The sequence below is a fragment of the Coloeus monedula genome, assembly GCF_965178545.1.
Source record: "Coloeus monedula genome assembly, chromosome: 14".
In the NCBI taxonomy this organism is placed as follows: domain Eukaryota; kingdom Metazoa; phylum Chordata; class Aves; order Passeriformes; family Corvidae; genus Coloeus; species Coloeus monedula.
In genome coordinates this window covers 20,792,441-20,807,756 of record NC_138794.1, presented here as the reverse complement: position 1 = coordinate 20,807,756, position 15,316 = coordinate 20,792,441, and the positions used below count along the sequence as shown (strand labels likewise).

Below are 15,316 nucleotides of genomic sequence, written 5' to 3'. Positions count from 1 at the left end.
GACCAGCAGAGTGCTGGCAAGGGGGCAGGAGGTGGTTCCGTGGAGAAGGCTGGGTGGAGTGGAAGTGTGGAGATGATTTTCTCTCATCTGGGTGCCAATTTCCAGTCCTTCCAGGCAGCAAGATGACGCTGTGGGATGGCTCCTACCCCTTCTACCCTGGAGCCAATGCCTGCTTCCCCTTTGACACCACCCGGGCTGTCATCGTCACCGTCTTCCTCTCCATGTTGTTGATGTTCATCATCATCCTGCCAGGGATCCGGGGCAGGGGGGTAAGTGGAGGGGCAGGGGCAGTTCAGACCTCTGGTCCCTGCCTCTGCATCCCACATTCCTCTTCCTTCCCAGCCTCGATAACAGACTTGGCAAGCAAACCTGCCCACAGGTTCAGGGCCAGGGCTCTGGGATCTCTAGAGAGCCATGGGGCTGAGCTCTAGCCCGTCCAAGCAGGCACACCCATCCCAGAGACACCAAACACCACCACCCCAGATTTCTGAGGAAGCCAGATCTATCTTGTCTGGATTTCTCTGTGAACAAGCCTGAATGATTTCACCAGAGTGGAGCAGCAGGGTGAGGCTCAAAGATCTCACCCCACCTTCCCAGAAACCTCAGTAAAAACAGGAGGTGTGTACCAGGCATGTCCCAGCACTGCTCGCTGGGCTCTGCGTGGCCAACAGACCCCGCTGTGAGCCACATTGGGTGCTTGTTGTGTGCCCAGTTTTGCAGCAGGGCTGGCTGAGGGGCTTCTGTCCCCCAGGGGACACTCTACAAATGCTCAGTCACTCCTTTTGTCTAAAGCTGTGGCCAGCTGTCAACAGGCCCAAACACATGAGGTTTGGATAAGTGTGGAAATTCCAGCTGAAGACTGTTAGGAGGAATGTCTCCACCCTCCTTCCCAAAAAAGGGGACGTCACAGCTTTCTCCAGTGGGTCCTTTTGATCTTCTGTCTCTATCTGGATCTCCCTGCTGCCTCCCCCCCACCATGGCAGGGATGCCCTGGCCACATGTATCCCCCATGCCACCCACCCACAAAGCACATGGGGTGACTCCCCAGGGGAGGAACAGGTCTATTTCTCACCATCTGGTGAATTCCACGCTTGGTGCCTGAGGTGTCCACGGCAAAATCTGACTGATACCGGTCCCTGCACTCTGCTCACCCCTTACAGCGACTCTTCTGGTTCCTGCGCTTGGTGTTGGGACTCTTCATGGGAGCAGTGGTGCTCAGTGAGTACTGGGGTCCTGGGGGGAAGCTCGTGGATGCCCAAGACATGGAAGGCAAAGGTGGGGGAGGGTGAAGAGACCAGCCAAGGCCTAAGACCAGCCTGTAGGGTGAGTTCATGGGGAAGATGGACACATGTCTTTTGTCTGGGGCCTGGTTCCAGCAACTGGTGGAAGGTGCAAGCACCCATCTGTCTCCAGGCTGAAGACTGGTGGTCATGTCCAGGGCAGTCACCAAAAGCCCACCACCAGCTTCCAGGGGTTCAGGCAAATTGGCAGGGGCTTAGATGAGAAGCAGTGCCCAGACAGTGCCCACACATCAGCCCCAGGGTTAGGATCTGCACCAGGGCTGGGGAGAAACCAACCCAAATGGGGCTTTCAGGGTCATGGACCAGGGTTGATATTGAGGAAGGACATACAGGACTTTGCCCCAGCCCAGTCATGACCTTGGGGTGAGGTAGGGGATGCTCAGACAATGGTGACTGTCCTGGCAGGTGCTTCCAGCACCAGACATCTTGCTGCCAGGCTGTAACTAACCCCTGGAGTCTTCACAGCTGTCCAGTTCACCAGAGACTGGGAGACGGGCTCAGTGCAGGCAAACACCTCCTACAAGTCCTTCAGCCGTGCCCAGGTAGACGTGGACATCGGGCTGCACATCGGCCTGGCGGGGGTGAACGTCACACTCAGGGGTGAGTCTGACGTCTCCATCTGGAGCTCTGGAGTGGCCATGGCCCCAGGAGGTCTCCAGCTGCTCTGGAGGGGCCCTTGGTCTGTCTGGAGGCTCCTGGGACCCTGCTGTGCCCATGCTCCTGGCTGGCAGTGCCCAGGTGCTGGCACAGCAGGAGCTCAGCTCACCCCTCCTGCAGGAAACCCAGTGCACCAGATCAACGAGACCATCAACTACAACGAGCACTTTCCCTGGAACTTCGGAGCGGATTACGACCGCAGCTACAGCGAGGGGCTGGAGAAGGGGCTGCCCAGCCCCATCCTCTACGTGGCAGAGAAGTTCAGCAGTCAGAGCCCGTGTGCCGTGCACAGGCAGTACCGCATCGCCGGCCACTACGCGGCCCTCGCACTGTGGTGAGTTACGGCGAGGGGTCAGCCCTGTCCCCTGCAGGGAGGGGGAGCTGGAAAGAGCCAGGGACAGCACAGGGAGTTTTACTGAGCCACCCTCATCGCTGTAAGGCCGTGCCAAAGCCTTGGCTTTCTGCAGAATCTGGGGTTCTCGTGCTTCCTGGCCTGTCACAGATCCATAGAATTGTGAATCGCAGAGTGATTTGGGTCGGAAGGGATCTTAAAGCTTATGTTGCTCCAACCCCCTGCCATGGACAGGGACACCTGCCACTATTCCAGGTTGCTCCAAGACCTGTCCAACCTGGCCTTGGACAATTCCAGGGATGGAGCAGCCACAGCTGCTCTGGGCACCCTGTGCCAGGGCCTCACCACCCTCACAGGGAACAATTCTTTCCCAATATCCCATCCATCCCTGTTCTCTGGCAGTTTGAAGCCTTTCCCCCTTGCCCTGTCCCTCCATGCCTTGTCCCCAGTCCCTCTCCAGCTCTCCTGGAGCCCCTTTAGGCCCTGCAAGGGGCTCTGAGCTCTCCCTGGATCCTTCTCCTCTCCAGGTGAGCACCCCCAGCTCTCCCAGCCTGGCTCCAGAGCAGAGGGGCTCCACCCTTGGAGCATCTTTTGTCGATGGCTCCAGACTCCTCTTATGTGTTCCCTGCCTTGATGTACAGAACTGTAGTCTGAGAAAAATTATTCTTCATTTAAGGGAAAACAGACGCAGCTGTGGGGCTCATGGTTCGAGATCTCTCCCAAGGACCAAGATAGAGAGTCCCAGTTAAGACAGGCTGTGAAGGGTCTTCTTTTGCACATCCAAGTGGTCACAGACCTGCCCAAGGGGAGCAGGAGGGACCATCAAGAGGGTGCTCAGAGCTCATCTGTTGGTATGAAGCTGAGAGCCCTTTGTGTGTGTTGTGATTGTGAAGTCTCAGAGGTTGTGGGAAAGGCACCGCAGGGAAGAGCGAGCCTTGCAATTCCCCCGTGAATGGAGGTTCCAGGTCCCTCTACCCATCTCCTTTTTTATTTTCAGGAAAAATAATTATCCCCACCCAAACATTCCTGTACTTCAAAGCAGAAATGTTCACAAAAACCTTATTTTTTGGTTTTTTCCTTGGGATCAGAAAAATTTGTTAGGCTCACCCCCCAGGGTGCTGAACCTACAGGGTAGGGCTGGCAGCTGGGTACACTCCAGGTGCTGAATCAGGTGTGGGCACGGCTCATGGTGCAGTTCTCCAAACAAAGGTGTCCCTCGATGCCATTGTTCCTCTGAACACGTGGGAACTGCCTGGGGGTGGCCCGTTGTGGACAATCACAAGAATCAGAAAAAAGTTACTTTGGAGGGACTGTTAAGATCTGATTGTTAGAGAGACACCTCGCCCAAATTAAGGTGCAAACGAGACCATATGCTGACATCGACAGTATGGATTTTATGTCACGGTAAATATGAGGTAGACAAAGACAGAAAGAAATAGAAAAGGAAAGGGGGGAGGAGAAAGAGTGAGAGAGAGACAGATTAAGTGAAAAATATGACCACCCATGGAACCAGACGGTGTCCCATTGATCCTCTTCTTCTGGTCTTCTCAGTGGTGGGGGTCCCACCAAACTCAGAGTTCAGTGCAGGTTCAGGTTCAGGTGGGAACGCCCAGGTTCCTTCCCTGCAGGGTGACTCCTACCCTTTGCAACGCTGTGGATCAGGTGTATTTTTATGGTGGAAGGGCTCAGACCCTGGAGGTGCTTCAGGGGTCTTCAATGGTTCATTATCCCTTCTAAGACATGACCCTGCCTCTCACACCAGCGTTGAACCGGTTCTGCCCCTTCAGAAGGGATGCAAGCCCTCAGGCCGAGGTGTGAGCGGGAACAACTTCCCATCCCGTGTGAACGGGACCTTCCCCGGAAGGGAGGGCAAGTTTTCCAGCTGAGCCAGTTGTGTAACGGGACATTGGCACGATAATAAACACCACCCTGCCTCTCCAGGGTCTGCTTTTTATCAGCCTTCTCCCTCACCTGGCTCAAAACCCAGAGCTTCTGGGCTGGGTCCTCTGTCTGACACCCATTGGAGGGTATGCCACCACACACCCAAAACCCCTCCTTCCCTCTCGTGGGATGCAAACCCAGGCCCAGCAAAGCATCTGCTGCCTCTGCAAATGGCCAAATGTTTGTGCTATTAAATATTAACATTTCAGTCCCTCACAGGAACCTCCAGAGATTTCTCCTCCAGTCCCATACTCAGAGCAGGGCTGATGCCAAAGCCATACCAAGGTGCTTGGGGGCTTCAGGGAGTTCAACACTGAATGTTCCCAGGTGTGGAGATGGCTCTGCACCGCTGAGGGATCTGTCCCACAGCTCCAGCACTCGTGTCATTACAGAACTGCTTGGGTTGTGAGGGACCTCTTCAGATCAGGCTGTCCAGCTATCTGCTGAAGCAAGGCCAGCTAGACCAGGTTGCCCAGGGCTTTATCCCTCCATTGGAACATGGAGAGGAGATCCTGAGTAGATATTCTAAGCCTGATGTTTTCTGCTCGGTTTTGTGGTCCTTTTGCAGGCTGGCCTTTTGCACATGGCTCATTTCCATCCTGCTCTTCTCCATGTCCATCCTGCTCTATGGTGGCCACATGCTTCTGCTGACTGCTGCTCTGATCCTCTTCTCACTGCTCTTCTTCTTCACCATGAGAAACACCCCGAAGTGCCCCATCCAGTTCGGCCCAGTTTCCTTGAGAACAGACTATGGCGAATCCTTTTGGCTCACATTAGCGACAGGTGAGTGCTCAGCTTGCTTCTGGGGCTTTTCTTGTCCCTCCCTGCAGAGATGATGCCCCAACAGCACCTCATCCCTTCTTTCTCCATGGCTGGTCACAGAAAACGATAATTTTGGGTTAGAAGATTTTAGATTAGAATTATCAAGGTTGGGGAGAAAAAGAGAAGAGCAGTCAAGAGATTTGAATGTCTGAAGTTCCCTGCTGGATAGAGATTCCCTCTGCCTTTCAGGACCTGCCCCACATCCGGACAGCAATTGTTTCCTTTAATCAAACCAGAATTTTCCATGCTACAACATCCAACTCCAGGGAGACCAGCCCTTTTCCAGTAGCAGAGAGTAATGAATTCCCCCTGGATAATCCTCTTTTTCAGGCTAAACAAGCCCAGGTCCTCCAGCCTTTCCCTGTGCACAGTGGGCTCCATCCCCAACTCTCTGCCCCAGTTTATGGACCTCTCTTTTGTACTGGGGAGCCCAAAGCGATGCTAAAATCAAGATGGGGAAAGAGAAATCAGCACCTTCCCCTGACATGCCAGGTGATGGCACATGTCCCTGGTGCCCAGCTGGGTCTGGATGGAGCTGGGAGCCAGCAGGACTCCTGCAGTGGTGTCACTGTGTGTCACCGTGCATTGCAGGGCTGCTGTGCCTGCTCCTGGGGCTGGCCATCATCATCCTCAACTCCGTGCAGCCAGAGAAGCTGAAGCTCATCTTTAGCCTGGACAAGAGCAGCAAAGAGGAGGTGTGGGACAAGTCCTGCCTGCCAGCTGAGCCCAGCTGCTCTGCACAGGATGTGCTCATGGTCCCCCTGGGTGAGCTCTGCCAGGTGACAGCCACCCAGCTCTGAGGCACAGGGAGGCAGGGCAAGGCCTGGAGATGCTGCTCCTGAATTCACCAAATCCATCAAGAGGCCAGGTGGGAAGAGACATGACAAGAGCCAAGTGATGAGAATATCCAGATCTGAAAAGATGTCTCAAATACAACAGTTTGCCTTTTTTTTTGTTGTTCTGTTTTTCTGCCCTTCCCCTCTGTCCATTCCTGTGTCTTCCCCAGGACACAGAGATTAAACCAGAATAAACTGGGAGGAAAGTAAGTAACTGCAGACTCATAGATACGAACCAAAGAGAAGTAGAGCCCCCACAAGAGCCCCCTCACCCTGAAAACCCTCGAAAAGTCCCCCTGCCCTTGGATGCTCTTCCCATCAGCAGCCAGGAGGTGCAGATGGAGCTGCGCTGCCCAGGGTGCCCTGTACCCAACATCTCTTGGTATGGGGTGAAGAGCAGGATGGCAAAGAGGAATATGATTTAGTAGGATGCTGGAGGTACCAGGCTGGGTGGAGGGAAGGAGAGGAGGAGGTGGGAAGGGAGGTGCAGCAGTGCCTTGGAGACCAGCTATAACCAATTAGGGAGAGGGGAGCAGTGCCTGCAGTCTGGGTTCCTCCTGCCCAGCTGTGGAAATCCTCATGTCAGGGGCAAGAGACGCTGAAATTCTGCACTTCCAAGGCAGAATTGTCCAAGCCACTCTGGGCTTTGGGCAGCCAGCAGGACCCTTGGCCACGCTGGCAGGGAGGGTGCACGCTTCAGCTTTGCCCCCCTTTGCCTCTCTCAGGGTTTCACTACTTTTTTTCTGTTTTGTGCTGGTTTATTTTCCCCTCTATCTCCATAAAGTGTTTGACCTGGCCTTTCACTTGCCTGTTGATAGAGGTGTCCCTCTGAGGGCTGTTGCTGTGATGTGGCAGCCACAGGGAAGGGATAAAGAAAAGGCAGAGACCTTTTGTGGTCCTGAATGGGGCACCTAACCAGGGCCAGCCAGTGTGGGGCAATGAAGCCAAGTCAGTGCACCCTAAAGAGGGTATTGGAATATCCCCAGCAAACAAGCAGGGGGAATATGGGAGGACTTTAGTTCCTGGCATGCCCCTGAGTGTGTGGGAGGTTTGATGGGAGCGATATCCAGCCCTGCAGAGAGGTTTGCAGAGGAACCACCATGGACCAGGCCCTCTGGGGAGGAGGAGCTCAGCCACGGCATCCTCTCCCATCCCATTCCAGTGGGAAGAGCCTTCAATGAGAACCTAGAGGACCCAACAGGGTTTGGAGCTGAACTCCTTCGGCTTGGGAGATCTCAGCTGGGATGTTTCCAAGGACACCTATCAGGAGATGCTCCAGCCTGCAGATGGGCCAAATCCAAGGTGCAACAAATGCCTTTGATTTAGTCAGTCGAAATTCAGGCCTCAAAAACCTTTCCCTGGTGTGTTCCTGCCTGGGGAGCAGGGCAGTGGCCACCTGCCAGATGCCGTGGTGGTTGCAGTGAGTGCCACCAGGGTGCCACGGTCCTCGCAGAGCCCCAGGCTGCGCTCCCTGAGATGCTCACAGTGCTTTTTCCATTGCTGGCACTGACTCTGGCTGGATGCCAGATTCCCTGGACACTGGGGGGCCAGAGTCCACATGGGCCAAGAGCCGGGGATTTAGTGGTGATCATTTTACCTCTTGTTGTCCAACACCACCTCAGTCCAGCCAGGAAACTGAGCTGGGAGCTGTGGTGGAGGGAGGAGGTGGGACCTGCAGCAGCACAAAGCAGGGGCTGCTCAACCACGGCTCTTACAGGGCAACTGCAGAAGCTGCTGCGACCTGGTGAGGCACAATAATCACCCCCGAGCAGCGGCCCTGGCTGTGCCCGTCCGTGTGGAGCCAAGGGAAGAAGCCGCCCGCCTCCACATGTTCTTGCAGGTGGCCAGTCCCCTGGCACAGCCAGCCCCGTCCGTCCTGACCCGCCCCTGCAGTGCGTGAAGGGTCTCTGCATCCCCCATCGCGTCACTGTCGCTGTCACAGCTCTGCTGGCCCCGTGCAAGACCTGCTGCAGAAATCCCGGCCGTCCCGTGTTTAATCTCACAGCTCTGGTCCCAGCCCTCAGCTCGTTAAAGTCCTTTGGAGGCTCTCCCATCGCTTCACAGCTCCTCATGACAAAGATTTCTTAGTGGCTGACCCTGAAATGTGCCAGGGAGACTTTTGTCCCCATGGGAAGGATGCTGCTGCTGGAGGCTTGCCAGAAGTGCAAGAGCTTCAGCTGTGCCCCATGGCCCCTCCTTGAGAAACCAGCCCCCCAAATGCCCAGAGTGTTTCAAAGGACAGGGGTTTTAGTAAAGTTTTATTGAAAATAATTCCTGTGCAGAACAAACCACGCTAGTGACACACAATACCATCTGACAGAAATAAGTAACTTACCAGCAAGGGTCTTTTCTCAGAAAGAAAACTCAAAATACGGAAATTTTGTACTTTACAATTAATTGGAATGAAGGTGCCCAGGCTTCCAGCATTCAGATATAGAATCCCAGAATAGTTTGAAAAAGCTCATCTCATTCCACCCCATGCCATGGGCAGGGACACCTACCACTGTCCCAGGCTGCTCCAAGCCCCAGTGTCCAGCCTGGCCTTGGGCACTGCCAGGAATCCAGGGGCAGCCCCAGCTGCTCTGGGCACCCTGTGCCAGGGCCTGCCCACCCTGCCAGGGAACAATTCCTTCCCAATATCCCATCCAGCCCTGCCCTCTGGCAGTGGGAAGCCATTCCCTGTGTCCTGTCCCTCCATGCCTTGTCCCCAGTCCCTCTCCAGCTCTCCTGGAGCCCCTTCAGGCCCTGCAAGGGGCTCTGAGCTCTCCCTGGAGCCTTCTCCTCTCCAGGTGAGCACCCCCAGCTCTCCCAGCCTGGCTCCAGAGCAGAGGGGCTCCAGTCCTCAAAGCATCTCTGTGGCCTCCTCTGGACTCTCTCCAGCAGCTCCAGGTCCTTCTCTGCAGGTGGGGTCTCACCTGAGTGGGGCAGAGGGACAGGTTCCCCTCCCTCCCCTGCTGCTCCAGCTGGACAGGGATAACTTCATTCTTCTCTCTCCTTCCTTTCCTATGGCACCTTTTTGGCCTACACTAAGCTACAAGTTTTGTCTAATAAAGGCCAAATTTGGAAGTGAAAGGGATCACATCACCACATCCCCCACAACAAACTCTGTGGCACATTTACTCAGTCTTTGTTTCTGGAGCAGTTTTTTTTATTCCAGCTCCTGTAGCATCCAGCCTGCAGAAGCTGGATCCATGCCTGGCTTTCCTGGACGCACCTAAACCACGAAATTTCATGTTTGGGAAAGAAATGAGCAGGTGTAATCCCTGGCTTTTGGAGTGGCAGGTGCTCCCAGGGAGAAATGTCACCCATGAGCTGCTTCTCATTTTCAGCAGGAACAGACCATTGGAGAATCCCTGCACTGTGCTGTAGCAGGGCACGGAGCAGGAAGGGCATTCCTCCTGGGACAGGGATCCCCAGGTGGCTGTGCAGCTCAAGTTTCTGGAGCTGTGAGCTGCTCTGCTGGGAGCCTGCCAGCACCGCCTGCCCCTTCCAGAGGGCACTGCCAGGGAGATACAGTCTGTGAAGGCACTTGCCAGCAAGGACCTATCCCAACGTGGACTTCAAAGGCAGTTGGATGGGATAATGCGTCTCTGGGGACATCAAGAAGAGTCTGTGATCTGCCCTTTTGGGTCCATCTTCAGGGAAGGAGTGAGAACTTTCTTCTAGATGCTGTTGATTTCAGAGGGTTGAGAAGGAGACGGGCCCTTGTCCACAAAATGAGGGTTGATGAACACCTCGGGCATTTCCTGGTACTCCTCTGCTTTGTCCTCACGGAGATCAAAGAAGGCTTTCAGCAGGTCCAGATTGAGGTGGTGCATCGCCACGATGGTGATCCCAGCCACAAAACAGAGCAGGCCTGGAAACAAACACGCTCTCTGATTGGGTTCCTGTCATTCCAGCACTGTCCCCACCCAACAGCTCTTCTCGGATGGTCCCCTGCCAGAGGACAATGCCTTTGCTTATGGAAGGTCACCTTCTATTGTGTGAGCTGTTCTGAGCATCTTAAAGCCCAGGCACAGGTCTGAAAACCCAGGCAAGTGATTCCAATGTCTTTGCACCTCAGGAGCTAAAAACGCCTCCACCGCCCTTGAGATGGTGTTTCCCCTTTTCCTATCCCTCTCCACATCTCTGCCAGGATCTGCTTTGCCAAGGCACAGGCTGGGGCTCTGGGGAGCTGCACTTCCCACCTGGGAGGGAAGCAATGGGACTCTTGTACATCCAGAGGGACACAGTGATGTGACCTGGGGCACCCTGATGTTCTTACCAATTGCTAGCATGAGCCAGAAAGATCCCCCGTAAGCTACGTGCAGGGTCCCGGTCCCAATCTGGATCAGACACATCGGGGAGTTCCTCACGGTGGAGAACGAGAGCAGAGAGAAGATGGTGAAGGCCCCTGTGACCAGGAGCATGTATCCTCCATAAACAAGGACAGGCATGGAGAAAAGAATGTTGGAGATGATCCATGTGCAAAAGGCTACCCTGGAGACAAGAGAAGACCAACAGATGAATGGTGCGAGTGCCACGGATTAGGATGCTGTGTGTGAGGATTTCCAAGAGGGAGGAGGAATCTGGGCTCCAGAGTGCACTGTACAGGTGGAGAAGCTCTGTGGGCAGGCAGGAACGATCCCTAATCCCCACGCTGAGCAAGCACACATGCAAGGCTCACACTGCTGCACCCAAAGGGCAGAAACACAGATTTCCTCTTCCTGTTGCTCAGCCCACAGACAGGACCAGCCTCAAGGAGGCTGTGGCAGCCCACTCGGTGTATCTGGACCATGCCAGTTCCCTGCCCTTCCACATGCGGGGCAGCACAGACCCTGAGAGCAGCACCAGGGCTGGGATAAATGCAGGAGCAGGCAAAGCTCTGCACTTGCTGAGGAGTTGGGCTACAGAGGAAGCCCTCAGCTATAGACCAGGAGGTCTCGTTCCATGGCATCCTTCCCTAGTTTCTGTGTCCCTGCTGTCAAACATCAAGCAGGGAGAACAGCACTGCAATGGCTCTTGATGGCCAACAATGTGGGAGAAGGGACCATCCCCTGCCAGCTGGGGATCAGTTCTCACCCAGCCCAGGTGGGCAGTGGCATATCTCTGACCTTGCCAAGGAGTCCAGATCAACTCCACAGAAACAGCAGCAGCATCTTTTCCTCACCTGATCCCAATCTTAGGTACAAAATACACTCACAGGGGAGGTTGGGGGAGTTCTTCATGTGTCCATGGGCCTCTCTGGGCTACTAAGTACAGCAGCTTCAACTCCATCCATGGGGATGGACTTCTGCCATCATCACCACATCACAGCAAGGACCTGCACCACGTTCCTCTCTCCTGTGCTCAGTCCTGCTGGGTTTATCCAGCAGAGAGAACCAGGACTTCCTCTACGCTCATCCCAAAGTGTCTACAGTGCCTGGCAGGGACCCCTCCATGCACACAGCGTCCCTCTCGGAAGGAGGCAATCCCACCCATCCCAAAGGCTGGGGGAAAGGCAGCCAAGCCCTTCACATCCCTGCACCTCCCGTGCCTGCAGCAGGATGGGACAGGGCTCACCAGAGCATGGCTGAGGCGTAGTGGCCGGCGATGCGGTACTGCCTGTGCACGGCACACGGGCTCTGACTGCTGAACTTCTCTGCCACGTAGAGGATGGGGCTGGGCAGCCCCTTCTCCAGCCCCTCGCTGTAGCTGCGGTCGTAATCCGCTCCGAAGTTCCAGGGAAAGTGCTCGTTGTAGTTGATGGTCTCGTTGATCTGGTGCACTGGGTTTCCTGCAGGAGGGGTGAGCTGAGCTCCTGCTGTGCCAGCACCTGGGCACTGCCAGCCAGGAGCATGGGCACAGCAGGGTCCCAGGAGCCTCCAGACAGACCAAGGGCCCCTCCAGAGCAGCTGGAGACCTCCTGGGGCCATGGCCACTCCAGAGCTCCAGATGGAGACGTCAGACTCACCCCTGAGTGTGACGTTCACCCCCGCCAGGCCGATGTGCAGCCCAATGTCCACGTCCACCTGGGCACGGCTGAAGGACTTGTAGGAGGTGTTTGCCTGCACCCAGCCTGTCTCCCAGTCTCCTGTGAACTGGACAACTGCCAGGAAGAATTAAAGCGGGGTTAAAGCAGGGCCAGTTTCAGGCCTTGCTGTGCTCAAGGGGAGAATCACAGGCGAGTGGCAGCATTCCCACCATGGCACTGCAAGGGAGTGTTAGGAGTGCTGACTCAGCCACCAGGATGTGCCCCAACCAGCTCCCACACCCTGCAGAGCTCAGGACCTCCCCTTGCTAAGCATCCACTCCCTGGATCCGGGAGCAGCAGAGCTCAGATCCCCAGGGATGAACATCATGACCTGATTTCTCCTTGGACATCCTCTCCAGAACTTCCCTGCAAGCTCCCCGCCATGGCAAGCACCACAGCACCCAGGGACCAGGCTCAGAGATGAGCCTGTTTGTCAGCCACAGGAACAGGGGTGAGTCTCATTTCACACATTCAGCTCCCTAAATTGCACTGTTAGTGAATAGTAAAGGTCACTGTCAAATGGAGGCAGTGGAGAGGGGTGGGAAGTGTCATCACAGCTCAGACAGTCCTTCCAGCTGGGAGAAAAAGAAAAATTTGAAGCGTTTCTGGTATATTTTTTTTGGCACAAGGTATCCTCTCCTGAAGCACTTCCACTTTGCAGTGGGTGTGGAAAGTAAAGCCGATGATTTGATGTCAGGGTGAACAAAACTTTCCTGAGAAAATGTTCAGTTGTTGAGTCAACTTGTGAGGGCACTGATGCAGTGGGAGCTCCACAGGAATGCTTTTTGGCTGCAGTGTGCCCTGCTGCTGCCAGACAGAAACTCTGACTCTGGCTTCAGAACAATTCGTTCCTCCCATGTGCCCCAGCAGAGCCCGGCTGCAGCCGTGTCACAGAGCGGGGCTGGATGGCTCTCCAGGGCTGACCCGGACAGGGGGCTGTGGAGTCAGCCCTGGCCTCCACCCCTCTGCCACCTCCAGCCTGGCACCATGCTCCCAGGCAGCTCTGGTGGCATCTCCCAGAACCTGGACATCCCCAGGATGGCAACAGCGTGCCGGGATGGTCCATGAATCCTGCAGCTGGTCCCAGTCTGGCTACCTGCTTCCAGTGCCTGGCCAAATCAGGGCTGAATCTTTTAGGTTATCATTATCCCTCTCCCTTCATCATCCCTCTCCGAGCAGTCCTGTAATCCAACTTGTCCTTCACAGCAGGAGGGATTCTTTGATTTAGGGTCAGGGTTGGTTTCTCTCGCCACCTGTTGTCTTCTGTCCCCTCAGTGCACCTTTTCTTGCCCATCCTGTTGCCCTGTCCAAGTTGGAAATCCCACTGCCTGGTTTCCACTACCAGTTACTACAGAAGATTTCCTGGGTTTTACTAAATTAAGTCCTCTCCTTCCTCTCCTCTGACCTTGCTCCTTGGGAGGTCTTTACCCCACTGCTGCAACCTCTGCCCTGCCTGTGTTTTATTCCAACCTGCTCCCTCCACATCCCTGCAAGGCTCCTCACATCCTCCAAGCATCCTGGCTGCAGCCCCAGGCAGCACAAGAGGGCTCACACAGTGAGGGAAATAATGGAAAATTGGTGAGGAGGATTGTAAACACACTCAACCGAGGTGCAGCTGGGGTGTAGAAAAACCCATAGATCACAGTAACCACTGTCTAGCCTTGTGTGTTGGAGAAGCAGAGCATCTCTTAGGCAGCTCAGAAGCACCTATTGAACAGGCTTGAGATCCTACCCTGCTACAGGAAAGATCAAAGTACATCAGTGAACTATACCTGCACAAATCCCTGAAATACAGGTGAAAACAGCAGGTTCGGTGATCCTCTGGCATGGACTGAGCTCCGTGGTGCCGGTCCCCTCCTTGTCCCTGCCCAGTGCTGCTTTGGGGATCCTCCCGAGGGTGAGGTAATGAAAATAAATCTGCTCTTTGCATTTCATCCTCGCTTTTGTGGTTGTTTCTGCACCCTGTCTGTGTCAGGTCACAGACGCTGTCAGAGGAATGTGGGGCTGTGCAGCCTGATCGAGCTGGGGCGGGTTGAGTTACAGCCAGCAAAGCTCCCAGAAGTAACCATGGGCACCTCCGAGCGCCTTCAGCCCCCGTACCAGGGAAGGGAAAGCCATTTTGGGAAGATACGCAACTGCTTTGCAGAGCAGGGGTGAGTGAGGTAGACCCCACAACCCCAGCTCCCATTTCCCAGACACAGACCCTGCCCCAGGGTTTAATCCCGCCCCCAGACCCATCCCCGAGGGCTGCGCAGCACTTACCAACAATCACCACTCCCACGAAGAGGCTGAGGAGAACACGGAGAGTCCAGTACAGCCTCTGCAGGGAGAGAGGTGGGACATCAGGCAGGGACGAACAACCCCGGCTCTCCTCCTGCCTCACCCTGAACCACCCCGGAGGGTCCCAGCAGCCAGAACAAGGGGAGCAGTTGCCCGTGCCCGGGGCCACGCACCGCCCGTCCGCGGATGCCCGGGATGATGAGCAGAAAGCTGCAAGCCAGCGTCCCGAAGACCACGATGACTATGATGGTCCTGATGTCGAACACAGCAGCCTTCCTCTGCTGCGGGTAGAAGGGGTAGACGCCATCAAAGAGAGTCATCGTGCACCTCCAGAAGCCTGTGGGAGAGGAGTGGTCACAGCAGGGACCCTGCACTGCCCTGCCCGGATGCCTCCAGCCCGTGATGGCTCAGCTCTGGAGTAACCAGCTGAGGGAGGTTCGCCTAAAGAGTCCCAGAGGGACAAGGAAATGTGACGCTGCAAGCAAGCAGGAGGGTGGAATACTCCCCAGCAGAGAGCATGCCACCCAAAAGCCCTCCGTGGAGAAGAGGAGGTGCCTGGGGCAGGGCTCCAGCAGCCCGAGGGACTGTGGCAGCCCAAGGAACCACGAGCCCCTGAGCTGCTGCAGGGTGAGGAGCAGCCCCAGAGCAGGAACCTGTTGAGCAGCTCTTGCCCAGACAGCGCCGGGTCTTTCCCTCCAGCAGGTGCAGCCAGGGCTTTCCGCTTTCGGGTGAACCCTTAGGGGAAGTGCCCAAGCCAGTGACCCCTGCAGAAGTGTTTTCCTTCAAAATTACAAGGAACCACTGAAAACATGGATTTTACAATAGCAAAATTATTTCCAGCCAAGGGCCAGCAGTGCCAAGTGGAACAAAGCCCACTACTCCCACTCCTGCCCGTTTCCTCCAAGAAGCTTTTCCCCAAGAGCTGCTGGTCTGGTGAAGGAGGAAGAGGAAGAGGGAGGATTGGTCCTGCACTTGGTCCAGAGGGGCCAGAAGCAGCCCCTAGTCCCAGGATGAGAGTCCAAAGAACATACAAACTTCGGGAGCACATCTCAATGCTAAAGGAAGCTGAATTACATGAGTTGAAAAGGTGTGTCAATCCCACAGATGACTTTGAACTTCCTCTGACACTCCAGTT

The 15,316-nt window shown here is 55.4% G+C and overlaps 2 protein-coding genes across 2 annotated transcripts; one reads left to right on the top strand and one right to left on the bottom strand.

Annotated features, from left to right (window-relative positions):
* Positions 1-122: 122 nt before the first annotated feature.
* DUOXA1 (dual oxidase maturation factor 1) lies at positions 123-5,873 on the top strand (the record flags this gene model as incomplete). Its single annotated transcript, XM_082290462.1, has 6 exons — positions 123-269; positions 1,161-1,218; positions 1,767-1,901; positions 2,079-2,292; positions 4,820-5,034; positions 5,665-5,873. 6 exons carry the CDS (start codon positions 123-125, stop codon positions 5,871-5,873), a joined length of 978 nt encoding a protein of 325 aa, XP_082146588.1.
* Positions 5,874-9,571: 3,698 nt separating this feature from the next.
* DUOXA2 (dual oxidase maturation factor 2) lies at positions 9,572-14,501 on the bottom strand (the record flags this gene model as incomplete). The annotated part of the gene is made up of 6 exons (XM_082290650.1): positions 9,572-9,765; positions 10,174-10,388; positions 11,451-11,664; positions 11,842-11,976; positions 14,164-14,221; positions 14,355-14,501. The coding sequence occupies 6 exons, from the start codon at positions 14,499-14,501 to the stop codon at positions 9,572-9,574; spliced, it is 963 nt and encodes a 320-aa protein (XP_082146776.1).
* Between the last annotated feature and the right edge of the window lie 815 nt (positions 14,502-15,316).